We start from the raw sequence: 24272 nt of genomic DNA on the forward strand, positions 1-24272 counted from the left end.
TCACGTGAAGTATATTAAACATCGTCGCAAGAGTGATGCTGCTGCCTGAAGTTGTTTATTTCTTGTGTCACCCAGACTTCACGTGTCGTTTGGGTTTCCCAAGTACCACTTGGGCTTTCGCCTGTTACTCCATCTTCATGCTTTGTGATTGCGACAACAATATTTGCTTTATCCTTACTCCACCTATCCGTTAATAATGGCAAATACGACAAACGACCAACTCGGCCTATTTTTCGCTATATACCCTCAGTTCGAGTACGACCCGCAGGAGGAATCGTGGCCCGCGTACCATCGCCTGGTCGAGTTCATTGGGTGGAAGACGGGCAGTAAACAAGAACGAAAGGCCCGAGAGAATTTCAGAAGGGCTCTTGTTGGGCAGTTTGGTCAATTGTATGGTGCGGATGAGAATAAGCTGGAGGTCCTGCAGAATCTTTGCGCGAAGATTGGGATATCTCCAGTTCCGAGTACCATAACTGCTTGCAAGAAGGTATGTTTTAATATTAATATAAGTTGGACGGGCTCGGTGACCACTTTATCTAACTATTTATTTTTACTGTTATCAGGCTATTAAAAAGGTTCACGTTAATATTGTCGATTTCGTCGATTCGGAGCGGACTGGAGAGCCAGTTCCCACGTTTGGAAGCTTGAAGCAATTCCGGGAATACACCAAGGAGAATTCCAAAGTGTTTCCAAAGAAGGAGGCTAAGAATAATGGGTTGTTGAGATATTTGCTTCGTCGTGTCTTTTAGTTGTGCGTGTAGAGCGGCATTTCCTTTGGATGTGGCGGTTGTGCAAATTCATAAGGAGCCTTGCTGGTACAATGTTTGGATGAAGGGGCTTTTCGTTGAGGTTCGTTACGTCTTGTGGATGGATGAAGATATTGTGGCGATTTAGAGCGTTTGATACTGGTAATGAACTGAATGTTTTTTTAACAATCTGGCAAAAGCTTTCATAGACTCGCGGTGCTACAGTGGCCGAAAAGCCTCCTTTCTCCATCTGATGGTAGCTCCTATGAGCATTGACACCTGGAGACAATCCAATACGTGGAGTGGACTTGGGCATACCGCCCCTTTGTCTTTCGTGGCAATTCCAAGTCACACTAAGTTTTCGTCGATGATAGACATGTTAGTCGGGACATGGGTAACTTCAATTGTATAAGCTGCCTCATAATACATCATTCTAAAATATATATATACATGAAATAGCTTGGCCTTCAAGCTAAACGAGAAAAATAAATGCCGTAAATGCCCTAGCAGCTTGGTGTTGTATGCTAATAGTATTGTTGAATGGTAACGACGTACTATTTTTGCGGTGGGAGGCCAAACAGCCGCGATCACGAGTGAAGCATCTTGACTTTTGAACTCTCCATCCTTCGTTGTGGTAGGGATGCACTGTAGGGGAGCTATAGTACCGCAAGGTACATGTACTGTAATCCGGCAGAAGTAGGGCGGTAATAGCGGAGACAATTAGCGGCCGCCCACTAGCACTTATACCTGCGGGCAAACCCCAGTTCTCGGGCAGTTATTTTGTTTAAGAACCACCTGTTCTAGGAAATATTCAAGGACCTTTCAGCTATTTCGCTAGTCCAATACACCGAATGTCCATATTTCAGCCTAGATATCTTATTAGCTATTTCTATAGAAAACTGGATCCGTTCTATTTACCTTATGTAAGGCGAGCGTAGGTGCGGAGTTTATCAGTTATCTATTAGTGCATAGAGCGCTGGCGTGGCTGTGCTTTTGTCGACCTCTATTGGTTTCAATGCTCGATGCCTCGCTCCCCCCCTTGAAGCAGCATTGGCATTGTATGTAACGCTTAATCTGGGACCTGGGGCAATGTTCACGGCCCGGTTGGCTGCTATTACATGGAGATCGTGAAAAATCTCCTGCATCAGGCTGTCGACTGCGTTCGCGCTAGAGATGGCCTTGATGGCTTTCGCACAGCGTTTTATAATTGATGTATTAGTGTCGGCAATGACCCTTTGCAAAATACGTTGTACCGCAATAGTTTTTCTGTGGCAGCTCTCAAGTATCCTGAATAATGCAATATATCGTTCAGCTGATAGCATACCTGCATCTTCTTCTCTAGCGAGCCAATGGAGTGCATCCTTTAATGTGTGTCGAATGGCAGGGAGGCGATCAGCCACATCGCGAAACGACCGTGATAGGCCTGAGATATCGTTGATAATTTCATACAGTTGGATAGAAATGCTAATAATCGTAATAATGCCTGAGAGAAGGCTGATCGGCTCCAAGTATAACATCTTGTAAGAGCTGCTTACATATGTATGTAAGCTGCTTATATGCAAGCTGCTAATATATAAGCTGCTGAAAGAGCTAGCTTAACAACCGTAAAGAGAAGGCCGCTGTCGCAGTAACACTGGCAGAGTTATCTATGTAGCAAAGAGGGGCTTAAAAATCAATTGGGATGAGAGCGGTATTGTAAATAATATATATAATTTAATGTAAAAATTCGTGACAGCGAGATGGATATATCTGAAAGCCCCTGGCATGCTCAATACTTGCACCAAGGGAGCTAGCTACCTTAGGCTTTAAGGACATAAACTCCCACAATACGTTGCGGAGGGCAAGTACCATTGAGTTGTCAGGTACATGTCAACCGCCTGATGATAGCTTGCTATTTTGTGGTGGGCATGTATGTGCTGAGTACCTATGTACATGACGTGCGAAAGCTGCGAGCTAAAATCTGCAGGCTAAATACTGGCCGTGGCCAATTAGCAACGCCGGCGGTGCATACTAAAGTCAGCAGCGCCTCGATTGCCGCCTGGTTGACTTATTAAAGCTCTCAAGCCGTTATGCCTTTCTTGAAACTGGGCGCAGCCGGGGTAGGGCTGGTGGAGCGGCTGCTCGAAGCATTTCTGTTGGCCAGAAGAGGACGATTGCTTGTCCGGGCAAGGCTCGTTTTCGAGGTTGTTGGACAAAGCACCACAACGTGCGGCGCTGCTGCCAGTGGGGAGCACGAGCTGCAGTCAAGGGTCATCGCTGCTTTTTTTACTACTAGTACATATTTTTACACAAACACATAACTTCAACCAGCTGTTTCGTATTCAATGTAAATAGAAATAAAATAGAAATATAATCAATATATATATAAACGCGGTAATACTGCTATAATCCACCAAGATAACGCGAGGGAGAAAGACATGGGCCCGCCGGATTGGGTGGGGCCGTTGTATTTTGACGGGAGAAACAGGGGCTGCATGTCAGACATGTGCGGCTGAAGCTGCAATTTCAAGGTCTAGACTCTATCAGATGATCATAAAGAAGATGATATTCGAGATGCGCTGATGAACTGCTCTAAAGAATACAGTAATAAGCTTCTGTACTATGCCCTGCGTTGATGCCGGATCTCAAAGGCATCGATGCCCGGCAGCTCTCCCAGGAACCTGTAAGATCTGTGGGTGCATTGTGTGGGCGTGTGATATGAAATCTGACACCGCCGCAATGGCACTTTGCTTCTTCAAGATGTAGTGCATAGGACTGGTACGTTAATTGTTCTCCCCCTTATAGACTTCTATTGAGTAATCGCTGATATTAAGACTGCAGATGGAGAGTATTTATCTTATATTAAGCCACAGAATTTTTCATCTATTCCTCTTACATATAAAAACCCTGACATAAGATGCCGCAACGCTAGCATAATACCACGTCTTGAAATTTACAAAATGAGGCACAGGAGAATGATACTTGAACGTGCCTCATACTTTGCATCGGGAGGCTGCATGTAGCGTGTGTATTTTAAGAGTAGTACTAATTTAAACACATATAATTGAACAGAGTGGCGCTGCATGGTCGAGAATGAAGATGGATCGCATCGATAGCGTGTATAGTCGGTTTTGAACAAACAAATGAGTTTAATTGCCCAAGTATTAACCCTTCTTAACCAGTTTTGTATCTGGTAAGATAATGGTGGGGCGATAGACCTGTTTATATGCAAAAATCGCAACAAGACTCGCGAGTCAAGAGACAACGGCGATGCGGATTTGTACAGGATCCTCTCCACGAATAGAGATTCGGAGACCTGAAACCGATGAATATAAAAAACAGAAGAAAAATGAACGACAATAAGCTATAGTAAGTTGGCGAGTTATATACATGTATCTAGCTTAAAAGCAGCTATAGAGAGAACACCGTCATCTATTCTGGCAGCTGAACAGTGCACGAGAAACAAAAAGAAACAGCAGTCTTCCTTTGTAATGAGTCAGACCTCCATGAGTGGACACTGTAATTTTCTCTATATAGTTCAAGTTGAACTTCTAAAATTGAAATAGAGAATAATAGTAAATTACTATCATTATTATTATTCATAAATAGAGAAGCATACTTGATTGCTGGTCAGCTGATTTATAAAGCTCTCATATATATATACACTGCACATAAAGACGCATTATAACCCTCAATATAAATTTGCGCACGAGCAACAAGCCAATTGCTCAACTAATTTGTTTTTGCAGCAGGCTATCTCTGATCCAGAGGACACTATAACCTATGACGAATTAGTGTTCTATTACTTAATCTAGGATAATTCACAGAAGACAAACTAAGATTCTAGCTTATGCTGGCGGGTTAGCGGACCTATGGGTTATGGGCGGTGCAGTGGTCACGTAGCTAGGAGAGAGACATGCTAAACCAATCTTCATACCATAGTAACAACTAACTATCTAAGCTATCCTAATGAGCGTAAGAATGTAAATTTATCATCTATCTAGTTTGCTAGATGTAAACTCTTCTGCTGAGCCTGTCGAATAGATCCTGATTGGTGAACCGGTTTATCAGCTAATTCAGAAAGTCCTCTCATGTGGACCTATTTTCACCACTTATGAAGATAGGTCTCAGCAATACTGTCCTTCGCTCTCTAAACTGAACCAGCGTCGTTGGAAGGGTAGTAGTAGCCTTCGATCTTAGGCTCCCGCTTCTCAGCTGGGGCACTGCCAGAAGGGTAGTAGTAACCCTCAACCTTGGGCTCCCGCTTCTCAGCTGGGGCATTGCCAGAAGGGTAGTAGTAGCCCTCAATCTTGGGTTCTCTCTTCTCAACAGCTGCTCCGTCATTGGCAGGATAGAAATAACCTTCAATCTTGGGCTCCCTCTTCTCAGTTTGTGCACTGCCAGAAGGGTAGTAGTAGCCCTCAATCTTGGGTTCTCTCTTCTCAACAGCTGCTCCGTCACTGGCAGGATAGAAATAACCTTCAATCTTGGGCTCCCTCTTCTCAGTTTGTGCACTGCCAGAAGGGTAGTAGTAACCCTCAATCTTGGGCTCCCGCTTCTCAGCTGGGGCATTGCCAGAAGGGTACCAGTAACCTTCAATCTTTGGCTCCCTCTTCTCAGCAGCAACGTTTGCCTCGCTTTTGCTAATAGCAAGAGCCGCAGAAGAAGAGGCAAGGGCGCCAATAACAACGGCACTGAGCTTGACGAAATGCATGTTGCTTTGTGGAATTCGTGTAAAGAACAAAGATAGTAATTATAGTTGGAGATTTTGGGCCTTTGCGTTGCAAGGCTTGAGAGTGAGAAAGTTGTTAGGAATGATGAAAATGAAGAAGCCCCAGTGCCGGAACGAGAGGCTCCTTAAATACTTTTCAATGCCCGCATGCAAGATAATTCTCTCTCCGCTGAGATAAGAATCCAAATTCCGAAGACTCTACACGCGTTTAGCACAGAGCCACGGTTGAAACAACCCCTCTCCTCATATCTAGTCTAAATGTATATTACGTGGGGTAAGACAAAGAGACACGCTGTTCAGGACACAAGTGTTACACTGTATTCAAATGAGGAAGTATTATTGTTTATCAGTACCGAAATATTACGTGGGTGAAAACAAATAGACACACTATTCATGAGACAAGTGTTTTGCTATCCCCAGATAAGAAAAATGTAGTAGCACGGTAGCACAGAGTATTACGTCGGTTAAGACATATAGTTACATAAATAAGACAAATGTAGTAGCACGGTAACACAGAATATTACGTGAATTAAGACAAATAGATAGATTATTCCGACGACAAGCAGTATAATAACAGATATAAAAAGGTATACTAGTCTGTTAATATAAAATACTATATGATCTATGCCATCCACAAGACATAAACTGGTAGTTATCCACTGCTTGTTTTAGATATTGTGTCTCTAAGCAAAGGAGTCAGGTGCATTAGCTTCTTTTGTAAAGATTCTGACGTATAGTAAGAATATTTTTGAGACTAACTCGTGCCCACTTGCTACTATATCTCTTCTCTTTGTTGTCCAATATTCCCCTTCTCTCTAGCCCATTTTCTCCAACACTTAGCATATGCCTGATCTATCCTATTGATCTATCGAAAGGAACAATGGCTGCACAATTAGAAAAAGATATAGCATACGAACCTCTTTATTCAGATTCATCACCCAAGAGCTTTGAGTCTATTTCTCATAATGAGGATGAGAGGTCATTGTTAGATGGGACAGTGAAGCCCTCTGGCCGCTCGAAGCCATATATGAGCGTCGGTGTCATTGCCCTCACAGCGCTGAACAGCATCCTGCTCATCGCCACTCTCATCATGCTTCACCTCTCTAAGCAAAGCCAAGAGCAGTGCAGAGAATCCAGGCAATGCACAGAACAGGAGTGCGCCGCTATGACGTCTCAATTCTGTAAGCTAGCCACCTCCAGGACGAGACCCCTCTTTTTAGAAGAACAGGAACTGACGAGAATGAAATGAAAAGCTACACTTCTGGAGCCTGATGCAAGTGTTATTGAGTATGAACAAGTCACGTTTCATGGGAGTTTTGAGCACAAAAACATATACAAAGGAACGCCAAACAAGGCATTGGACAAGGCATGGGATGATCTTATGTTAAGTAAGCTCCCATTACCTGTCATGAACCAAGCAATCCGAAGGCAAGTTGGCTAACGTAGAGTGACAGCGAACGGCACGGTCGTAGACTTCAAGGTTATTGACCGCCTAGGTAAGCCTCGGACGTCAGTCAAGTTCACAGAGAAGCAAGAACCAGGAGACAAATACTATGCAAGTGTCGAGGTATTTCACCATCTGCACTGCCTTGTAAGTAATTTTCTCGTCGCTGGCGTGTTGGAATCATTTGCGGACTCAGCTGACCTTCCAACTTGCCAGAATCTAATCCGTACGTATACCTATCGAGAGTACTACGATCGTCCGGAAAATAGACCAGTGGCATACTCTGATGGTGAAGACTTGCTGCGGAAGCATGTGGATCACTGCATCGATATGCTGAGGCAGGTTATTAGCTGCAACGCCGATGTCGGGCTCATAACATTCAACTGGGTCAAGGGGTTTGGTCTCACCCCAGATTTCAGCACCCAGCATAAGTGTCGTAAGCTGGATAACATTATCAAGTGGGTAGACACGCATCAATCGGCCTCTGGCCCCCCCGCCCTGAGAAAGGATTCGGTATGGTTATCAGAACCACCGCCCTAAGTTGGTAGTGTCATGGTAGTTACATACCGTATTTATTTTTTTTATTGCCTGTTTAAAATTAGGCAAAATGAAACGTTGTTTGTAACTCAACCGGGCTACTGGCCTACATGCAATTAAATGTAGGCTACGGTTGCGGCTGGGCCTTCTTCTAGAAATGTCAAATAGGGCATATTAGATACACGAGACAACACACGCTCCTCCCTATAAAATGACATGAATTGGTCCTCACCTTCGTGATGATCTTGTTCCTTCACACATATCACTAATACAAGAGATAATCAGCCATCTCTCGGATTGATGCATATCCCCGCTTATAGGCACCCTCCGTGGCTCAACTGCCATTTCGGTGGCTGCCGGCCGCGTAATAGCGGAGCCCTAGTAGCTAAATCGATCTAATGTGTCATGGCTTAACTGGTGAGAATTGAGTTTGAGTCACGCCGTCGAGATGACGTCCCAGCTGCTCGTGTATATAAAGACACAGGATCTTGCTGTTTTCTTGCTACTTTCCAACTCTTAAAAAGGTTTCACAGTTTGTTGCCTCAATTCGCTGCTACTACTATTGCTGTCTTTTTTTTTACTTCTATATTCATCACAAAACGTCTGCTGTCTTTGGTACGTTCAGCGCTCATCTTGTTTTTTTGTGGGTTTGCACTTTTTACAAACTTTTTTTTTTAGCTGTTGCTTGGAAGCCACTCTGAATAATTGTCAAATGCCCAGCTTTTTTAAACAATATTTTACATAGTTGTAATTGGTTAAATGCAAATTAATTAACATTATTCCCTCTCTAGAAAAGAAATTACTATTACATTATAATAAAGGCTGTGTCAGCCGGGTTCTCTGCCCAAAATGTGTTCTCATCACAGAGAAGAGAGTGATAGAGAGAATACCCCTCAGTTGCCGGTTGATACTCAAGATGACGTGCTTCCAAGAGATATTCCTCATCGCACCACCTTTTACGACTCAGTCGTTGAGCGGCAAATGTCCCAAGCAGATGCCAAGCTCTTTTACCAGCGCAGCCAACTGGATGACTCTAGAAGTTCGGTAGCTGGTGAACAACCGGTATCAGCCTCATACAACGACCCAGTCGCAGCCTTGGCAGCGAATTCAGGGCTCGAGTACGAGGAGGATTCTGACCTTCCAGGCTCACTGGGAAAGAGTCCTAGAGCTGGTCTGGACAGCGTGAGAATCGCAGCTGAAGCCAGTAGAGGAATCTCCAACAGCTTCCTGGACTCTCAGCCACAGGTGACAGCAGAGCTAAGCTCTATCTCTAAGAGCATAGAAGATATCATAGCCTTGAGACAAAAGTATATGGCTCTCTCGCTGCAACGACCTGGCGATGACCCAAAGGATAGTCCTGACTGGGAGATTTATCCGTTCGGGGATGAACCAGGAGACGATTTCGATATGGAGCATTTCATGCCATTGCCGTCCAACGATGATAGCATGACATTTAAGCTCAGTAATACTGGTGTTTATGAAATCTTCAAGAATGACGAGTCTCAGACACTCGCTTTCTCAGCCCCAACCATTCGACAATTCTACATGGATCTTGACAGCATTCTGACTGCCTCTTCGGATGGGCCAAGCAAGAGTTTCGCCTTCCGCCGCCTTCAATACTTGGAAGGCAAGTTTAACTTGTATGCACTTCTCAATGAGTATCAAGAAACGGCAGACAGCAAAAAGGTTCCTCACCGAGACTTTTACAATGTCCGAAAAGTAGACACTCACGTTCACCACTCGGCGTCTATGAACCAGAAACACCTGTTGCGCTTCATCAAGAGCCGGATGAAGAAGAACCCCGACGAAGTTGTTTTGTTTCGTGACGGGAAACACCTGACACTTGCGGAGGTGTTTGCCAGTATCAACCTCACAGCTTACGACTTGAGTATTGACACGCTAGATATGCACGTATGTGGTTACCAGATCGGACATTACAATGACGATTATAAGCTAACTTAAAATAGGCCCATACAGACTCCTTCCACCGCTTTGACAAGTTCAACTTGAAATACAACCCGATTGGAGAATCTCGTCTTCGAGAAATTTTTCTAAAGACGGATAACCTCATCAAGGGCAGGTATCTAGCTGAACTCACCAAGGAAGTCATTTCGGATCTCGAAGCTAGCAAATACCAAATGGCCGAGTGGCGTCTTTCGATTTACGGCAAATCTTTGGATGAGTGGGATAAACTCGCAGCTTGGGTTGTCGATAATAAGCTTTTCTCACAAAATGTCCGCTGGCTCATCCAGGTACCTCGTTTATACGATGTGTACAAAGATAATGGGCTTATGGAGTCGTTTGAACAAATCTTGACCAACGTCTTCCAGCCGCTGTTTGAAGTTACCAAGGATCCCTCAAGCCACCCGAAATTGCACATCTTCCTTCAACGCGTTGTCGGCATCGATACCGTCGATGATGAGAGCAAGATTGAGCGAAGATTGTACAGGAAGTTTCCCGTTCCGAGAGAGTGGAACACGAAGCAGAATCCCCCATACAACTACTGGATCTACTACCTTTTCTCCAACATAGCATCTCTTAACTTCTTGCGCAAGAAGCGAGGTTTCAACACTCTTATCCTGCGACCGCACTGTGCCGAGGCTGGAGATCCAGAGCATTTGGCGGCTGCGACGCTCTGCTGCCACAGCATTAGTCACGGAGTTTTGCTTCGCAAGGTACCTTTGCTGCAGTATGTGTTCTACCTGGAGCAGATTGGAGTTGCCATGTCTCCGCTCAGCAACAACGCACTCTTCTTATCATACGATCGCAACCCATTCCCTCAGTACTTCAAACGAGGTCTCAACGTGTCTCTCTCAACTGACGACCCATTACAATTTGCATTCACCAAGGAGCCGTTAATGGAGGAATACGCAGTCGCCGCACAGATTTATAAGCTTAGCCCGACAGATATGTGTGAGCTGGCCAAAAACTCAGTCTTGCAGAGTGGCTACGAAGCGGCTGTTAAACGCCACTGGCTAGGCCCGAATTTTGACAAGCCAGGCAAAGAAGGAAACACTATGGCCAAGACTAATGTCCCTGACAGGAGAGAGGAGTTTAGATATCACACTTTACTTACAGAGCGAGAAGTGTATGTGCCCTCTTACAGTTTCTAAAATTCTTGATCACGATGAGAAAAGTTACTGACCAAATTTAACGAATAGATTGAGTCGATACGCTGCGTTCAATAACAGTGCTGAAGATAGAAATACCAAGAGTGAATTGGCAGTACAGACACCAAGCGGAAATTTGCCTTCTACAAGCGCAACAGAAGCTGCGTCGAGCATCACGACTCCGATCTCTACAGCTGAACAGGCGCTGCCTCACCGAAGCACTTCCAACTCAGTTGCCGATGCGCACATATCGGGCAGCGATCCCATGATTTTCCCCGGTATCTTGAGCCGGGACTCTAGCCGGCGCAATTTAACTAAGATGGACAACTGGGGCATTCAGTCTACTGAGCTGCCTGCTAGTCCAGACTCTGAATAAGCATTTACTATTTGTACGGAAGAAAGAATTTGGCCTCAACGCTTCGTATGCGTTTTAATAAGATTGTTTGAAAGGATTGGACGGAACACAGTATTTTTCATCATTGTTTATTAGCCCTAGTTGGTTAAAAGCGCGGCTCAACTCGCGCATTCTTTTACTGTCGCCATAATATAGATTGACATAGAATAAGTTACTTCAAAGATATAGCGATTGGCTTATTATATAAGTCATATTTGCGTAAACTCTCTAATCAGATTTTACCCCGTGCCATAGATTATATCTAAGAGATGCATAGTAGCAGACTGAAATGCAAGAGAAAGTGCTTATCTCGACGTGAGGCTTATTCATGCCACCTCTTAAGGTTAACAAAAATGTTAATGGTCGAGCGATCCTATGGAATTACTCTGTCCTTCTATTAAGTTGGGCGGGAAAAATGGAGATCACTAGAACCATAAGCGTATACTGGTAATTTTACTACTCAGCATATTTATCTCGCCAATAGCTGCAGCCTGTCATAAATGTCATCTCATTTGAACAGCTCTCTAATGCTTCTACTGCTTCTACTGCTGCTAAATGCATTATAAAATTTAATGGTCAGTATGATTATAGGAACTAAGGCCATAAATTAATATAGATATGCTACAGCAAAGCCTTCTATACGGAGTTATCCATACGCCCTTATTCCGACGTACGCACGGTTCCCTACGGCCCCTATTCGCTCCCCTGTCGCGATTCCGCTAGACGCTATCAAATGCACGTAGGTAAGATTTAGCTAGACTAGGCTTTCTTTGCATTGTTATTGTGTTACATTGCGAAAACCTATGAAATGGGGTTGGTTGCTAAAATAACCGTTTTGAGACTTGGTTTCAATCATCTTCATCGTAACTTACGCGACTTCGTAACGGAGAGTTACCATCATTTCAAGCTCAACAACCGATTCCAAACTCCACAGCAAGATTTGGACGCGTTCGTTGGGTATGGAGTACGAGCCCATCCAGAATCTGCCAGGCGGCGACCACATCCGAATTCTAAGCCTGGCTCCAAGCGCAGATTTGTCTGATCCAATTCACGTCGAGTTATCAGTTGCCAATCTAGCAGACGAGCCAACCTTTGTCGCTCTTTCATATGTCTGGGGATCGAGCGTTGAAAAAGTAAGCGAAGACCATTCAGCTATGATATCTTTTACGAGTTTGGCTAATGCAGCGAACAAGCTGCCAATCATTTGCAACGGTGAACAATTTCATGTTACTCAAAATCTGGACTCCGCTTTGCGCCACTTGCGCGATGGAGAAAAAGAGAGGATATTATGGATCGACGCCATTTGTATTGACCAGAATAATACATCTGAACGCGGTCATCAGGTTAATCTCATGAAAGACATCTATCGCATGGCAAGTGCTGTTGTTATCTGGTTAGGGGAAGCCGATGCGGATAGCGATCTAGTTTTCCCATTATGCGAGAAGATGGTTGAAACTAGACTCGACATGCTAAGAGATTTAGACTCAGGACTCGACGTCGTAATGGGTCCGAACCGAAAACAGATCTTAGAGAAAATGATGAAAGATGCAAAAAAGCGAAAGGTAGAGAAAGAAAGGGAAGAAGCAAAACCTGAAAGCGCTTCGGATACAGCTTCCGATGCTGCTGGCCCAGACCCGCAAACCTCTGAAGCTGATGGCCCTGTTGCTGACGCAGAGGACGAAGAAGTCGACGTATCTGATGCTAGCGATGAAGAGATTTCAGCCTTCTTCCGACTGATTACTCGCCCATGGTTTACTCGTTGTTGGGTTCTCCAGGAAGTCTGTCTTGCAAAACAGGCGGTATTGTTGTGCGGTACCCAGGCAATCGACTGGGACATATTCTACATTGGCTTTACAGTCACTATTTTTCTAAGTGAAAAGGGAATCAGAGGTCGACCAGAGCAGCTCTTTCGCACGGCATTGATACTAATTGGCACGCTACGGCCAATGTTAAACGATGAGGATTCGCCGTATCAAGGCGCCGGTCTTCTGTGGCTGCTCAGAAGAGTATTCGCACTGAATGCGACAGATGCGCGCGACAAAGTTTATGCCATTCTAGGACTCCTCGGAGAAGAAGAGTCTCAAGAGTTGAATATAATACCTGACTATACTCTATCGATTGAAGAATGCTACCAGAAGACTTCGTTAATCATTATGTCTCAAATGAAGAATTTGGACATCCTTCACACCGATCGTATATTTAACTCTACGCTGAACCTACCATCGTGGGTTACAGATTGGAGAAGCCTGCCAAGTCCTAGCCCTACATCTCTGGATCCGCATTCGCACGATACAAAAGGAGAAGGGGAAGAAACGCGACCATTCAACGCTTCACTTTCTACTGAATGGGCGCCAGTAACGAGTCCTGACAAAAAAATTCTAATGCTCTTTGGATATGATTTTGATGAAATAATACAAGTGGAAGATATTCTTACAGTTCCCGCCGCCGACCATACCGATATTGCTGGAATGGGAAGCTCCATATCAAACATCACAAGCTTCATGAAAACGTTATTCCTCGGCCTAGGCTCCTATTTCGACACCTTAGTAAAATGGGAGACCCTAGCCACCTCTAAGAAATACTCAGAGTACCCAACTGGCGAAGACACAGAAACTGTATTTGCCATGACCATGTGCACTGGAAGCATAGATTCGCCCGAACTAGCGCTCCAGAGATTTCAGAAGTGGCGTAAAACGCTTCGAGGACCTCGGAAGATGACTTTTCTAAAGAATCTCGGCATCAATGGTGGCTTTTACAAGTTAATGGTCGCGGCTGTGGGGATAGGCTCAGGAATCAGCGTTGCAGATGACAGGGTGTATGCCACAGCAACTGAGACGACATTATGGCGACGATTGGCCCGGACAAAGAAGGGATATTTAGCGGTTATTCCCAGTCAGACTATTGTTGGCGATCACGTGGCTCTATATAAGGGTGGTAGAATGCCGTTCATTGTTCGCCGACTACGAGAAGACGACAAAAGGGAACTTATAGGGCCATGCTATGTACATGGTATCATGTATGGAGAATCGTGGGACGAGACGCTGTGCAAGGATGTCGGAATTATTTGATCATGAGACGAGGATAAGCAGAGCATCAGAAATAGTTTGTAATAATGACAATTTCGCTGTTTCCTCTCGAATTAACTTGTGAATACGAGCTCAAAATAACATTTAACTATTAGTATGACGCCACAGCTGTCTCGGAAACACTAGGCATATTGATCCCCCCTTGACTAACGAAATCCATCAGCGTCGAAGAATTTGTTTCGTCGTCTATAAGAAGCCTCATGTCACAGGCTAATTTCTCAAAAATATGCTTCAGCAGGCCATCCATGCCAAGGGCCTGTAAACCTCCAGAAAATTGTATCATTTTGGCAAGTGCGCGCACATGCTGCCTGGATGCAGTAATATTCCCCACCCGAAGCTGTACGTACGAGTGAAATTAGCCGTGTAAGTCGGCATACATGCAAACTAAACGTATAGAGCGTGCATTCTCACCTCATCTAGAGCTAAAGATATTACTGTAGCAACTACTGGATCTCTCGCGGAGCAATCCCGCGCGCCAACGGCATCCTTGATAGCGCGAATGCACAGGATTTTGTACTGCGTCGCTAAAGAAGCATATTCTACGCAATGGTAGATTTCACCAAGATGACTGCAAGAAAATTTTAAGGCGCAGTTTAATAGACCTACGTATGATATGGCCATTTGAATCCACCCTATCCTGAGCTGGTGGTGTTGAAAGCTTGTATCCTTGAGTACCACACACTCGGAGTCATACTGGGTAGTGACGACGGTTACATCTGCAGTATACAATACGAATTAATGAAAGCCTTGATACTAGCGAACAATTGCCAAATAGTTTACCAATCATGCTACACATCAACTTACAATGGTCAAAGAGGTAGTGCTCCAGCTGTGAAAGCGGTCTCACAAAGCATCCAAAGGGATCTCTCCGGTTTGATGTGAGCGGGTCGATAGGATCGGGAAATAATACCGAGGCCTCCTTGGCTTTAGCTTCAGCCAAGCATATTTCTTTTGTTTCCGCTGTTCTACCAGCCTCAATCTTCTTTGTCGGCGGAATGTGCGGTTCTACATTGTTGGCCTGGCTGATCGATTTGCGGGCAAGCTTCACTCTAGCATGGTTCACTCGAGCAGCATGCGAGTAAGCCCGACGACGCAAGCTTGAAGAAGATCCCTGCGAAGGATAAGATAGGTTAATGAATTCAATCCTGTTCGCCATTGGCGAAGAAGCCGGCGAACAACAGCCGAAATCCGGATTCGTGATCTATGAGAGCCGAGAACCTAACAAGACCATTATGCGGATCTTGCTGCGGCCCCGACAGCTTGCTGGGCGGCGTGGGGATAAAAATAGAGTAGCTGAACGATATATAAAATATAGCAGGGTGGGATTTTGAAGAAGCAGGAAAGTAGCTTTTCTCCAATTGACTCTCAGATTGTGCGGATATGATACAAAACCCAAGAATCGAGAAGAGCTTACAAACTAAAAGCCAGGACGAGACGTAGCGGACTTAAGTACCTTGTACTCTTTCCTAGTTAGGAATAGACTGCCTATCTTGGTCATCTTACCAAACTACAGGTGATGCCCCACAAGGACACTCGCGAGGTTCTTATATGAGAAATTAAGCCCAACTTTCGTTATGTATGCGTGCTTTCATTACTCGTAACTCCATAAATAATCATCTCTTATGAATGAAACTTTATAGCCGTGGGCTGTGGACCAGTGTACACATATTGTTTAGTGTGAAGTACTGAAGTACTCTTTCTAAATTAGGAATGGAGCCATTATAGCCACTTCGATTACCATGGTTGGTTGGGAGTTTCAGGCACTGTCAGGCTCTCAAATACTTATAGAAGTAAAATTGTATTAGAATATTTTGTTATAAACTATAATAATTCTTGTAAGACTTATTTCCATGGCGGAGATTGATTCTCCGCTCGATAACTGCGGACATTTCCTACTTCACCAAGGAAGTAATACGGCGATTGAAAGCATATAAATATTCACGAATCACCCGCACATGGTTCAGAAATTCTTTAGATGGTTCTTAAGTATAGCAATTCATACTTCTACTCTCCTCTTTTCAATTCTTAATCCACAATGGCAGCCTCCAAGATCTCACAGGCCAGTGTGGCCATCATAATAACCAGCACTCGAACACCTAGAATCGGACCCAAAATCGCAAACATTGTCAAAGACATTGTCGAAGAAGTAAATAAAAACGAAACGAAGATATCTTTAGTCGACCTTGCAAACTTCAAGCTGCCCATCTATGATGAGACCGTTCTTCCATACCAGGTCCCCTCTCAAGCATCCTACGCAAATGAACACAGTCGTCGCTGGAGTGCCGAGATCTCCAAGCACGATGCGTATGTTCTCGTAATCCCAGAGTACAATTATGGCATGGCTGGAAGCACAAAAAATGCGATTGATTACCTGAGGAACGAGTGGATGGGCAAGCCCGCAGCCATTGTCAGTTATGGTATGACCGGTGGTAAGAACGCTTCCGAGCAGGTCAAAGTGTCACTTGAGGGAACCGAGATGCGTGTGAGCCCTACAAGGCCTCAGCTGGTATTTTTCAAGAATGATGAAATGTCTGATATTTTTACGGCTATGCACAACGGAGAACTCGGGGAAAGGTCGCGCGAGATTTGGACGAGTAAGGATAAGCAGGACATCTTAAAGGCTTTCGGCGAATTGAAAGAAGCTCTCAAGACTCCTGCCGCACAAATGAAGAATTAAAAAGATGGTATGCATTGTTTTGTGTAGCTTCATTTCGATCTCCGCTCATACTTAGCCAATACTACTAGAATTACAGCCCCCACAGCTACATTTAAAGTAGATCTCAGGTACTTCACTTACTATGATCCTAAGCTAAATACTAGAGGATAAAATCAAGATTCTTACTTCCTATCACTGTCAATGCAAAATTCACACTCCACATTGCAACCCTACATCGAGAGATATTTATGCCAGTCTGTAATTTTTTTCATATCTAATACTCTCCTATCCATGGATGCTACCGATTAAAGGGGCCTGGAATAGATTACCTACTCGGATAAATCTACGGCCTCCCAAGCCTACAACTGGGAATAGTTAACCTATTTGATAGTAACATTCCAGCGGGGTTTCTAGAATAAAGAGCGATTGTGAACGGCTAGTTATTGGGTGCTTGCGGGCTTGGAGTTAACCCGCACGTATAGAAGCTGAATCGTTATCACGTTAAGGAATTGTTGCCGCAGTATCCCCAGTACCCCTGAATCGGCTCAATGCAGCACCGCGGACGGTTCGGAGCTTAATAGGACGCCATGCCCGAAGCCATTCAAACTGGAGACATTGAGCCATATTTTTTTCACCGCGGAGCTCATCGATCTCGCATTCGCTTAAGATTAAACATCACAACCTCTGATTCGCCCCTTGGGCTAGATTGGCCACCGCCGCATGACACTTCCCGTGCCGATGCAGATACACTACACGCTACGCCATGCTATATACAGCATTCGCATATGGCCCTCTTGCAAAGCAGCTATGCTATCAGAAAGCGCCTCTTAGTTAGAGAATTAAAAATATCCATTTCTAAATACTCGGCGATAATACTATTTCATTTACTTGGTATTCAATGATTTTTTCCTTCACTTGCACGTCAGAAGAGCCAGCAGTCAAGAAATAGATTGAACATGGGCAGTTCAATGCCGGTAAATGTTTCTCCACTTCGAGTAGATCATGTTTGGCTATACTAATCACAGTTAGTAAAGGCACCCTCCTTCGGCTGCTACGATCCGCGTATTTTCGATGCTGCATATTAAAGCTCTTGGAATAACATATATATTGGATCTAAGAACCCCCTTCAGTATTCTGAGTATAAACAACCTATTCCTCTTTGCTCGCTGGATGGTGGAGTAAATGATTACTCAACTCAATTCGCAATTCATAATCTTCCGAAGTCACAGGTAATACCTGATCCAGTCAGATAAGTGGGACGGATGTAAATATCCAGCCAATCAGGGTCCGAACCTCGGACTTGATTGTGATGCTAGTCCGAGGTTTATTATCCCGAGGTTTCCATGCCTCAACGGTTCAGACTCTCTTTCCTAACAAGACAGATGCTCAATCAACGCTAGTCGAATTAATACAGGGAAGCAAACCCGAGAGTGAACATGTCGACTCGCCGCTATCGTTCTGCCATCGCCTGTCAAACCTGCCGAGTACGCAAGGTTCGATGCAGCGTTTCTATGACAGGAGTTCCGTGTATAAGCTGTGAGCAGGATCAAACAGAATGCGTCTTGAAGCCAAGACAAGGCAAAAGGTAAGGCAAACATTCATTACAAATAAAAGAGAAAATGATATCATCGAGCCGAATTGCTGACTACAAGCCACATGTCCCACAGGCTCCGGCAGAGCACCACCGTGTTTCCGGCGCCCCGTCACTATGCTGCAAGCTCGGCTTTGCGAGATACTGCTAGCCAAAGTAATCAAGAGCCAAGTGATCTGACTCCGGATTCCAGCCCAAAAGATGATGTTGGGGAACCACGTGGTTCTCGGTCATCTTTAGATACGCCTGATACCAGAGCTTCGGCTGTATCTAGTGAACAAAGTCTTGCCGCTGATGAAGAACGAATCGGCGTTGAAATGGTAGAAGTGGCTCTGGGACATTCACGAAGAGCAGGTCAAGTACCATACTACATCGGTATGTGAGCTCAGAGCTTCATAATCTGACATTGATGACACTAAAACTCTTAAAGGTGAACAAACTGGGGGTCCAACATCTATTATGCATATATGCACGACAGATCATGCTATACCAAGACATCTCCTTCTGCCAGAAGCAAAACAAATCAAATTAACAGAGGATGACAAAGCATTTTTTCGCAGTAAAGGCGTCTACTCTTTTTTATCAGATGCAGCCATGGATAGTTTGATACGAGCTTACTTTCACCATGTCCACCCAATCATGCCAGTTTTGGAGGCGGATAAGCTCTTGGAACACTACCGCTCTAAACGATTACATGAGTACAACCTGATATTACTGTGGTCACTCTGTTCTATATCATGCAATGTAAGTACTTTTATCCTCTCGCTTTCGTTGATACAGTAGCTAAGTATGAAATACAGTTTATACCCGCAGAGATATATGAAGCCGAAGGGTTTGCATCTCGAAAGGCCATGAAATCCGAAATGTATTCTCGTGCAGCTGTACGCCAAATTATTTTCTCCTATTCTGCTTCTACTCAATGCTAGCTAGCTAACTGGATATAGTGTGTATATAACAATGGTGGCGAAAAGGACAGCTTTGTTCTTCTACAGGGAGCACTACTATTAGGCTTTTGGAATTCCGAAAAGGAAGATCATATGCAACCGTGGCATTGGAGCGGCCGAGCCATCAATCTATGCCAAGCACTTGGGCTCCACCGCGATATTGACTCCGTCGGATACAACACGTCCATGACCGAACGGCAGCGCTCCCTATTTCGTAGATTGTGGTGGACTTCCTTTTGGCGTGACCGCTGGCTGGCTATGGCCCTTGGAAGGCCTCTACGAATTAATCTTGACGAATCTGATACCCCGGATCCATTAGTGTCAGACATGGCGGCAGATCTGGAAGGCATTCCGGAATCCACAACTTCGGCTTTTCTGCCGAGGGACTTGCCGCAATTGGCGGAATACTGGGTCCAGCTTATACACATGACAAAATTGCTTGGCAAGACACTCACAACATGCTATCAGCTTCGACGGCCAAGACCAACGCTTAGCAAAATTGACTCCCTAGAGGCGGAAATACTGCAGTTTGCTTTGCCAGACTACCCGGATCCCAACCTATCTCGGTTAGCAACGTTCTATTATTACCATCTGCAGCTGCATTATCAGTTAGTTTTCCACAAGCCTATATCTGTTTTACGACGTAACTTTTGCTAATATTCAGCTCATGTAGATCCATTTTAATCACTTGCTATCGACCGTATAGTATAGAAGCTCCTTCAGATCTCCCTCCGTACCGACAGAGAGAATGGCAGCTAGAAATGCAGGCAAAGGCAATGTCTGCTGCTTCAAAAACATGTAATATCGTCTATTCTCTCGCCCAAGGCAATTATTTCTCTTACGCGGGACCAATGACGTAAGTTGTACCACAAGATTACCTGTCCCCTTTACCACTTTACTATCCGAGGAGACATGCCCAATAAGATGATATGCTAACGATGCGATGCAGGCCAACCTTATTGGTCCCAGCCATGCAAGTTTATCTCCTCAGCTGCAAATTCGGCGACGCATTATCAAGACGTCTAGGGTTAAATATGCTAAACATGTGCATGATGGTTTTGGAAGAGCTACAAAAGACCTATTCAGTCGCCTCGGTTTGCCGAGGTATATTCGGCAAGGCTATACAGCAACTTTTCCCGGATGACGCTGCGAGCATAGCTTTATCCTACTCTCTCCCCGAACCGAATATCATCCCTATTCCCGAGCCGATGCCACCCACGATGTCTATCATAGACACCCCGCTTCAACTAGAGCTATTTAGCTCAAATGCCTCCAAGGCTGAATTTATCGATGCACTTACTGCAGAGCCATCTATTTTTAGCTTTGTGGATATGCTTAATTTATAGTACATTCTACAGCTACGTTCAAACTACCTATCCCATAGTCCAAAGCTGGACTTTGGGTTATCCTACTTATTATAATGATAATGAATATTTTTAAGCTAGTAATTCAATTCTCAGACAAAGGTCTGCAATATTTAACCATGCGCACGCAAAATATTTACGAAATTTCTTATTGGGCCATATCACCAGCTATCTAAATTGTTCTTTACCCCATGCCACGTCATATTTACTTTCAAGTCATAGGGAAGAGCCTTACAGTGTAAGCGCAGCTAATCAACAAACTCCACCCGGAGCTCAAATTCTCCTCTTCATGGCAGTAATACATTTATTAGCAGTATCCCAAGCTATAGCAATTGCTGCCCGATACATGCCAACTAAATGTGTATTTATTATTTAATGGCTAGTGTTGAGAGTGCCACCACAATGCTATCATATTCTGACAAATAAGAAGGGCTCCCGAAATACATGTGGTGCACGCTATGCGGCTTAATAAAAGCAGAAACAAGAAACTGAATCAATATGTCGTGCGTCTTTAATCTTGTGACCTTACAGCTCCGCCTCAAGTGGCTGATCGCTGGGCATATCGTATATTGGAATTATCTATCTTCAACGGGAAATACTTGCGATTTATTTTTATTTTATTTTTTTCTCTTCATACTTTCGATGTATATGCCTAAATGTTCAAAATGGGGGCGTCGCGACGATGCGCATAGGTACAACGGCTACGTTAGGCATCAAGTCTGCGCAAAATATGAAATGTCAAGCACATATATTAGAAACCCCAAGGCTATATAAAGTGCCAACAACCCCTCTGATGGCTTATCCTGGAAACACAGAAATAATACATCTGCAGTGGTTTTGAATTGTCCCCAAAAGTATCGAATAGGGCCTGATCATTTCTTGACATGAAGCCATATTTCTTTAGGCTTGTAGCCATGTGGCTATTGGTCCCCATCTATGCCTATGGAAGCATCCGACGAGACCTAAAAAACATACAAGTCGCTCAGATAGACGGCGAGTACAGAATCGATTACAACGCTAAAGAGGTTGTATTCATCGATCGAGAATCTGCATTTGAGGATGTTCTTCGCTGCCCAAAAGACAGCGGCAAGCTGCTCACTTACACTAAAGACAAGAAATTCATTGTTTGCTGTGCTAGAGATCAACACCTTCTCGGAAGCGTAGATACTGCGTTTGACTGCTGTCACACAGATCATCACCTGGCTGGACCGCATAAAATTGGTTACAAATGATGTCCCAAAGGTCAAACATATGACGGCAGCTCTCACGGCCCGAAACCAAACTGTGTTAAGGGCAAGATATTGAAGAATGGCAAATGTGTCTACCCTTACAATATGGCAGAATCTCATGATGGTCACTGTCGATCCCCATATTCACCAACAAATTGTGAACCAGATGTTTACGAAGGTATACTGTCATAGCATCCTGGTCTTTTCTATTTCTCATGCATCAGTATGAATAACTGCAGATGGAGTAAGATCCCTGATCGTGGAGCTGATAAACCGGCCACATTCTATGCTCCTTTTGTAAGTCAGCTTGGAAACTGGCCCTGATTGGCCTGCTACAGTAAAATTACCTATCTAATGAGAGCTTTGAGGGAAAAGCGAGATCATTTGTTTCTCATCTCGTGGCCGTGTGGAATCAGCTAATAAATATATCACTATGGCTTTGGGGGGTTATTTCATGGCCTGTGGAACATTTGAGCCAGATCTTCACGTTGTTATTCTAGTAAATAGCATTGATTCATCATGTTGAAAGCATGGTCACGCATGGGTATCATTGCATAGTGACAGCGCCAGATAATTTACATCTTTATTAATTCCATCATTGAATACTATTCTTGTATCTATGAGATAGATTAGCCTTAGGGTAGCATTGGTGTAGCTCATGTTAATGAATTAGTCGAAATTAACAACTGATAGCCGACATATGTTTGTGTCCATAGTAGAGATACCTTACATATAAATGTCCAACAACTATCGAGACCTTGTCTATTTGCTAATTACACAAATCAGACAACTCAACGTCCACCGCAATATTACGCAACTTCACTACCTGATGTTAAAACTACTTTTCCCAGCGTTTTACCCTCCAAAACCTGTCTCACTGCTTCTTCACCCTGAGATAGTGGGAGAACTTTTCCAATGCAAGGCTTGATGCCTTTTGCCGCGACGTATGAGATGAGATCTTTGAACTCATGAAATGATCCCGCATACACGCCGTGAATGCTCAGTGAGTCAACAAATAGACGGAATGAATCCATAGGCAACTCAAATCCACTATGGGCACCACAGGTCACAATTGTTCCACCTGCCTTAACAGAGGCCATCGAATGTTTCCAGGTCACAGCACCACTTGTATCGAAGACGGCATCGACTTGAGCAGGGAGTTGTTCCCCAGGTTCAAATGTCTTCTCTGCGCCAAGTGATTGGGCGAGTTGCCTCTTCTCGGCTGTGCGACCAGTGGCCCAAACGCGCATGCCTGCTGCTGCTCCAAGCTGAATAAGAGCTGTACTGACACCACCTGAGCTTCCTTGTACTAGCATCGTCTGTCCAGCTCGCATGCCAGATTTTGTGAAGAGCATACGATAGGCAGTGAGCCAAGAAATTCCAAGCACAGCTCCCGAGACCACATCAATTGCGTCCGGCAAGGGCAAAACGTTCTTTTCTGGGGCAATAAAATATTCTGCAAGAGTTCCTTCAGTGAGCTCTGAGAGAGCATGGCGCCCTGGATCAAGTGTTTCATCGCCAATATAATTCGGTGTAGTCATAAACGGATAGACAACTACTCTGCTTCCATCTTCCAACATTCCAACGCCTTCGCAGCCGACGATACGTGGAAATTCGATGGGATGCGCACCAAAGCCTTTCAGCGTGAATATATCATGATAATTGACGCTCGAGGCCAGGAGTTTAACGCGTACCCAGCCCTCTGGAGGCGCAGGTAATGGTACTTGACCAACTTTGAGACCGTTAAGAGGATTTTCATCATTCCCGTGGGAAGCATATACTGCAAGCATGTTGTTGGGCTTTGATTCTGAAGATGCCATGGCAATTTTTTTTTGAAGAGCTTGTACGCGGATGGTAAGGTCGGCTACGGCAGATAAGAAATCTCAGATAGTTATAAATTGCTGAGTGTCTTGTGTAGAGAAAGTGTTTCGCAAAAGCAAGCCAGCTTTATATTAACTGAGGTTCTAGATAGGCTGACCGTACTTTTGAAAGAGCTCATGATTATAAGCTTCATACGCATGTATGGTCCTGGAAGATAGTGGAATAGTATCAAGGATGGCGTTGAAGATGCGGAATTCCGCGCTTACTAGATTTACCCCTTCGTGAAATTCCGCATCGCCGTTTATATGTGCATCTCTTCATTATTAATAACACCCGATCTTTTATATGATTTAATTTGTCATCCAATCGATTATTATCATTCGTGCTAGTCAAGCGAAGCGTATATTTCCGTTCTACGTCGGTGCCGTTGCCTCATTTCCGCTCTGAGAGCGAATGATTAGAGCACGCCCCGCAGCGCCCTAAATAAATGCGAACAAACAAAATAAATATGCTAGGTTAGGCTATCATATTAATTTTAAGGCACGTTTATCTACTTCTAAACCAACCTGTATCTCTATGCATTATTCTTCAAGGTGAGATGTCACAAAAACGAGCCCTTAGGGAATGGGCTGCGCACTA

General features: G+C 44.3%; 10 protein-coding genes across 10 annotated transcripts; 6 read left to right on the forward strand and 4 right to left on the reverse strand.

Annotated features, from left to right (window-relative positions):
• The first annotated feature begins 63 nt into the window (after nt 1–63).
• On the forward strand, nt 64–935 carry GGI43DRAFT_399274 (uncharacterized protein). Its single transcript, XM_083205320.1, has 2 exons — nt 64–487; nt 564–935. The coding sequence occupies exons 1-2, from the start codon at nt 197–199 to the stop codon at nt 747–749; spliced, it is 477 nt and encodes a 158-aa protein (XP_083062502.1). The 5' UTR covers nt 64–196; the 3' UTR covers nt 750–935.
• Nucleotides 936–1353: 418 nt separating this feature from the next.
• GGI43DRAFT_307694 (uncharacterized protein) lies at nt 1354–2447 on the reverse strand. The gene is made up of 2 exons (XM_083201645.1): nt 1665–2447; nt 1354–1613 (listed from the first exon to the last, which is right to left on the reverse strand). The coding sequence occupies exon 1, from the start codon at nt 2261–2263 to the stop codon at nt 1697–1699; it is 567 nt and encodes a 188-aa protein (XP_083062503.1). The 5' UTR covers nt 2264–2447; the 3' UTR covers nt 1354–1613; nt 1665–1696.
• Nucleotides 2448–4642: 2195 nt separating this feature from the next.
• On the reverse strand, nt 4643–5582 carry GGI43DRAFT_399279 (uncharacterized protein). Its single transcript, XM_083205321.1, has one exon. It carries the CDS (start codon nt 5437–5439, stop codon nt 4876–4878), a length of 564 nt encoding a protein of 187 aa, XP_083062504.1. The 5' UTR covers nt 5440–5582; the 3' UTR covers nt 4643–4875.
• Nucleotides 5583–6064: 482 nt separating this feature from the next.
• GGI43DRAFT_399286 (oxidase ustYa family protein) lies at nt 6065–7625 on the forward strand. The gene is made up of 4 exons (XM_083205322.1): nt 6065–6638; nt 6711–6845; nt 6912–7048; nt 7118–7625. Exons 1-4 carry the CDS (start codon nt 6338–6340, stop codon nt 7439–7441), a joined length of 897 nt encoding a protein of 298 aa, XP_083062505.1. The 5' UTR covers nt 6065–6337; the 3' UTR covers nt 7442–7625.
• A 255-nt stretch (nt 7626–7880) lies between these two features.
• GGI43DRAFT_399293 (AMP deaminase) lies at nt 7881–11256 on the forward strand. The gene is made up of 3 exons (XM_083205323.1): nt 7881–9349; nt 9406–10526; nt 10600–11256. The coding sequence occupies exons 1-3, from the start codon at nt 8288–8290 to the stop codon at nt 10922–10924; spliced, it is 2508 nt and encodes an 835-aa protein (XP_083062506.1). The 5' UTR covers nt 7881–8287; the 3' UTR covers nt 10925–11256.
• A 496-nt stretch (nt 11257–11752) lies between these two features.
• GGI43DRAFT_399295 (HET domain-containing protein) lies at nt 11753–14081 on the forward strand. The gene is made up of 2 exons (XM_083205324.1): nt 11753–12075; nt 12136–14081. The coding sequence occupies exons 1-2, from the start codon at nt 11902–11904 to the stop codon at nt 14008–14010; spliced, it is 2049 nt and encodes a 682-aa protein (XP_083062507.1). The 5' UTR covers nt 11753–11901; the 3' UTR covers nt 14011–14081.
• GGI43DRAFT_399296 (uncharacterized protein) lies at nt 14066–15420 on the reverse strand. Its single transcript, XM_083205325.1, has 3 exons — nt 14833–15420; nt 14440–14744; nt 14066–14365 (listed from the first exon to the last, which is right to left on the reverse strand). The coding sequence occupies exons 1-3, from the start codon at nt 15182–15184 to the stop codon at nt 14120–14122; spliced, it is 903 nt and encodes a 300-aa protein (XP_083062508.1). The 5' UTR covers nt 15185–15420; the 3' UTR covers nt 14066–14119.
• Nucleotides 15421–16063: 643 nt separating this feature from the next.
• GGI43DRAFT_381666 (NADPH-dependent FMN reductase) lies at nt 16064–16705 on the forward strand (the record flags this gene model as incomplete). Its single annotated transcript, XM_083203147.1, has 1 exon — nt 16064–16705. One exon carries the CDS (start codon nt 16064–16066, stop codon nt 16703–16705), a length of 642 nt encoding a protein of 213 aa, XP_083062509.1.
• A 1333-nt stretch (nt 16706–18038) lies between these two features.
• GGI43DRAFT_399298 (Zn(II)2Cys6 transcription factor) lies at nt 18039–21028 on the forward strand. The gene is made up of 7 exons (XM_083205326.1): nt 18039–18269; nt 18352–18650; nt 18706–19019; nt 19076–19156; nt 19220–19827; nt 19893–20075; nt 20169–21028. Exons 1-7 carry the CDS (start codon nt 18121–18123, stop codon nt 20563–20565), a joined length of 2031 nt encoding a protein of 676 aa, XP_083062510.1. The 5' UTR covers nt 18039–18120; the 3' UTR covers nt 20566–21028.
• A 1593-nt stretch (nt 21029–22621) lies between these two features.
• GGI43DRAFT_421475 (quinone oxidoreductase family protein) lies at nt 22622–23602 on the reverse strand (the record flags this gene model as incomplete). The annotated part of the gene is made up of 1 exon (XM_083207958.1): nt 22622–23602. One exon carries the CDS (start codon nt 23600–23602, stop codon nt 22622–22624), a length of 981 nt encoding a protein of 326 aa, XP_083062511.1.
• Between the last annotated feature and the right edge of the window lie 670 nt (nt 23603–24272).

Source organism: Trichoderma evansii (genome assembly GCF_050947405.1).
Source record: "Trichoderma evansii strain SZMC 28006 chromosome Unknown GGI43scaffold_5, whole genome shotgun sequence".
Taxonomy (NCBI): Eukaryota; Fungi; Ascomycota; class Sordariomycetes; order Hypocreales; family Hypocreaceae; genus Trichoderma; species Trichoderma evansii.

Coding starts and splice junctions, on each gene's coding strand:
- GGI43DRAFT_399274 (XM_083205320.1), top strand. CDS start 197: ATGGCAAATACGACAAACGACCAACTCGGCCTATTTTTCGCTATATAC. Junction 488..563: donor CCATAACTGCTTGCAAGAAG/GTATGTTTTAAT, acceptor TACTGTTATCAG/GCTATTAAAAAGGTTCACGT.
- GGI43DRAFT_307694 (XM_083201645.1), bottom strand. CDS start 2,263: ATGTTATACTTGGAGCCGATCAGCCTTCTCTCAGGCATTATTACGATT.
- GGI43DRAFT_399279 (XM_083205321.1), bottom strand. CDS start 5,439: ATGCATTTCGTCAAGCTCAGTGCCGTTGTTATTGGCGCCCTTGCCTCT.
- GGI43DRAFT_399286 (XM_083205322.1), top strand. CDS start 6,338: ATGGCTGCACAATTAGAAAAAGATATAGCATACGAACCTCTTTATTCA. Junction 6,639..6,710: donor CGCTATGACGTCTCAATTCT/GTAAGCTAGCCA, acceptor TGAAATGAAAAG/CTACACTTCTGGAGCCTGAT. Junction 6,846..6,911: donor ATGGGATGATCTTATGTTAA/GTAAGCTCCCAT, acceptor GTAGAGTGACAG/CGAACGGCACGGTCGTAGAC.
- GGI43DRAFT_399293 (XM_083205323.1), top strand. CDS start 8,288: ATGTGTTCTCATCACAGAGAAGAGAGTGATAGAGAGAATACCCCTCAG. Junction 9,350..9,405: donor TTGACACGCTAGATATGCAC/GTATGTGGTTAC, acceptor AACTTAAAATAG/GCCCATACAGACTCCTTCCA. Junction 10,527..10,599: donor TTACTTACAGAGCGAGAAGT/GTATGTGCCCTC, acceptor TTTAACGAATAG/ATTGAGTCGATACGCTGCGT.
- GGI43DRAFT_399295 (XM_083205324.1), top strand. CDS start 11,902: ATGGAGTACGAGCCCATCCAGAATCTGCCAGGCGGCGACCACATCCGA. Junction 12,076..12,135: donor GGGGATCGAGCGTTGAAAAA/GTAAGCGAAGAC, acceptor GCAGCGAACAAG/CTGCCAATCATTTGCAACGG.
- GGI43DRAFT_399296 (XM_083205325.1), bottom strand. CDS start 15,184: ATGGCGAACAGGATTGAATTCATTAACCTATCTTATCCTTCGCAGGGA. Junction 14,745..14,832: donor GCACTACCTCTTTGACCATT/GTAAGTTGATGT, acceptor TGTATACTGCAG/ATGTAACCGTCGTCACTACC. Junction 14,366..14,439: donor TATCTTTAGCTCTAGATGAG/GTGAGAATGCAC, acceptor TCGTACGTACAG/CTTCGGGTGGGGAATATTAC.
- GGI43DRAFT_399298 (XM_083205326.1), top strand. CDS start 18,121: ATGTCGACTCGCCGCTATCGTTCTGCCATCGCCTGTCAAACCTGCCGA. Junction 19,828..19,892: donor CATCTGCAGCTGCATTATCA/GTTAGTTTTCCA, acceptor CAGCTCATGTAG/ATCCATTTTAATCACTTGCT. Junction 20,076..20,168: donor TCTTACGCGGGACCAATGAC/GTAAGTTGTACC, acceptor GATGCGATGCAG/GCCAACCTTATTGGTCCCAG.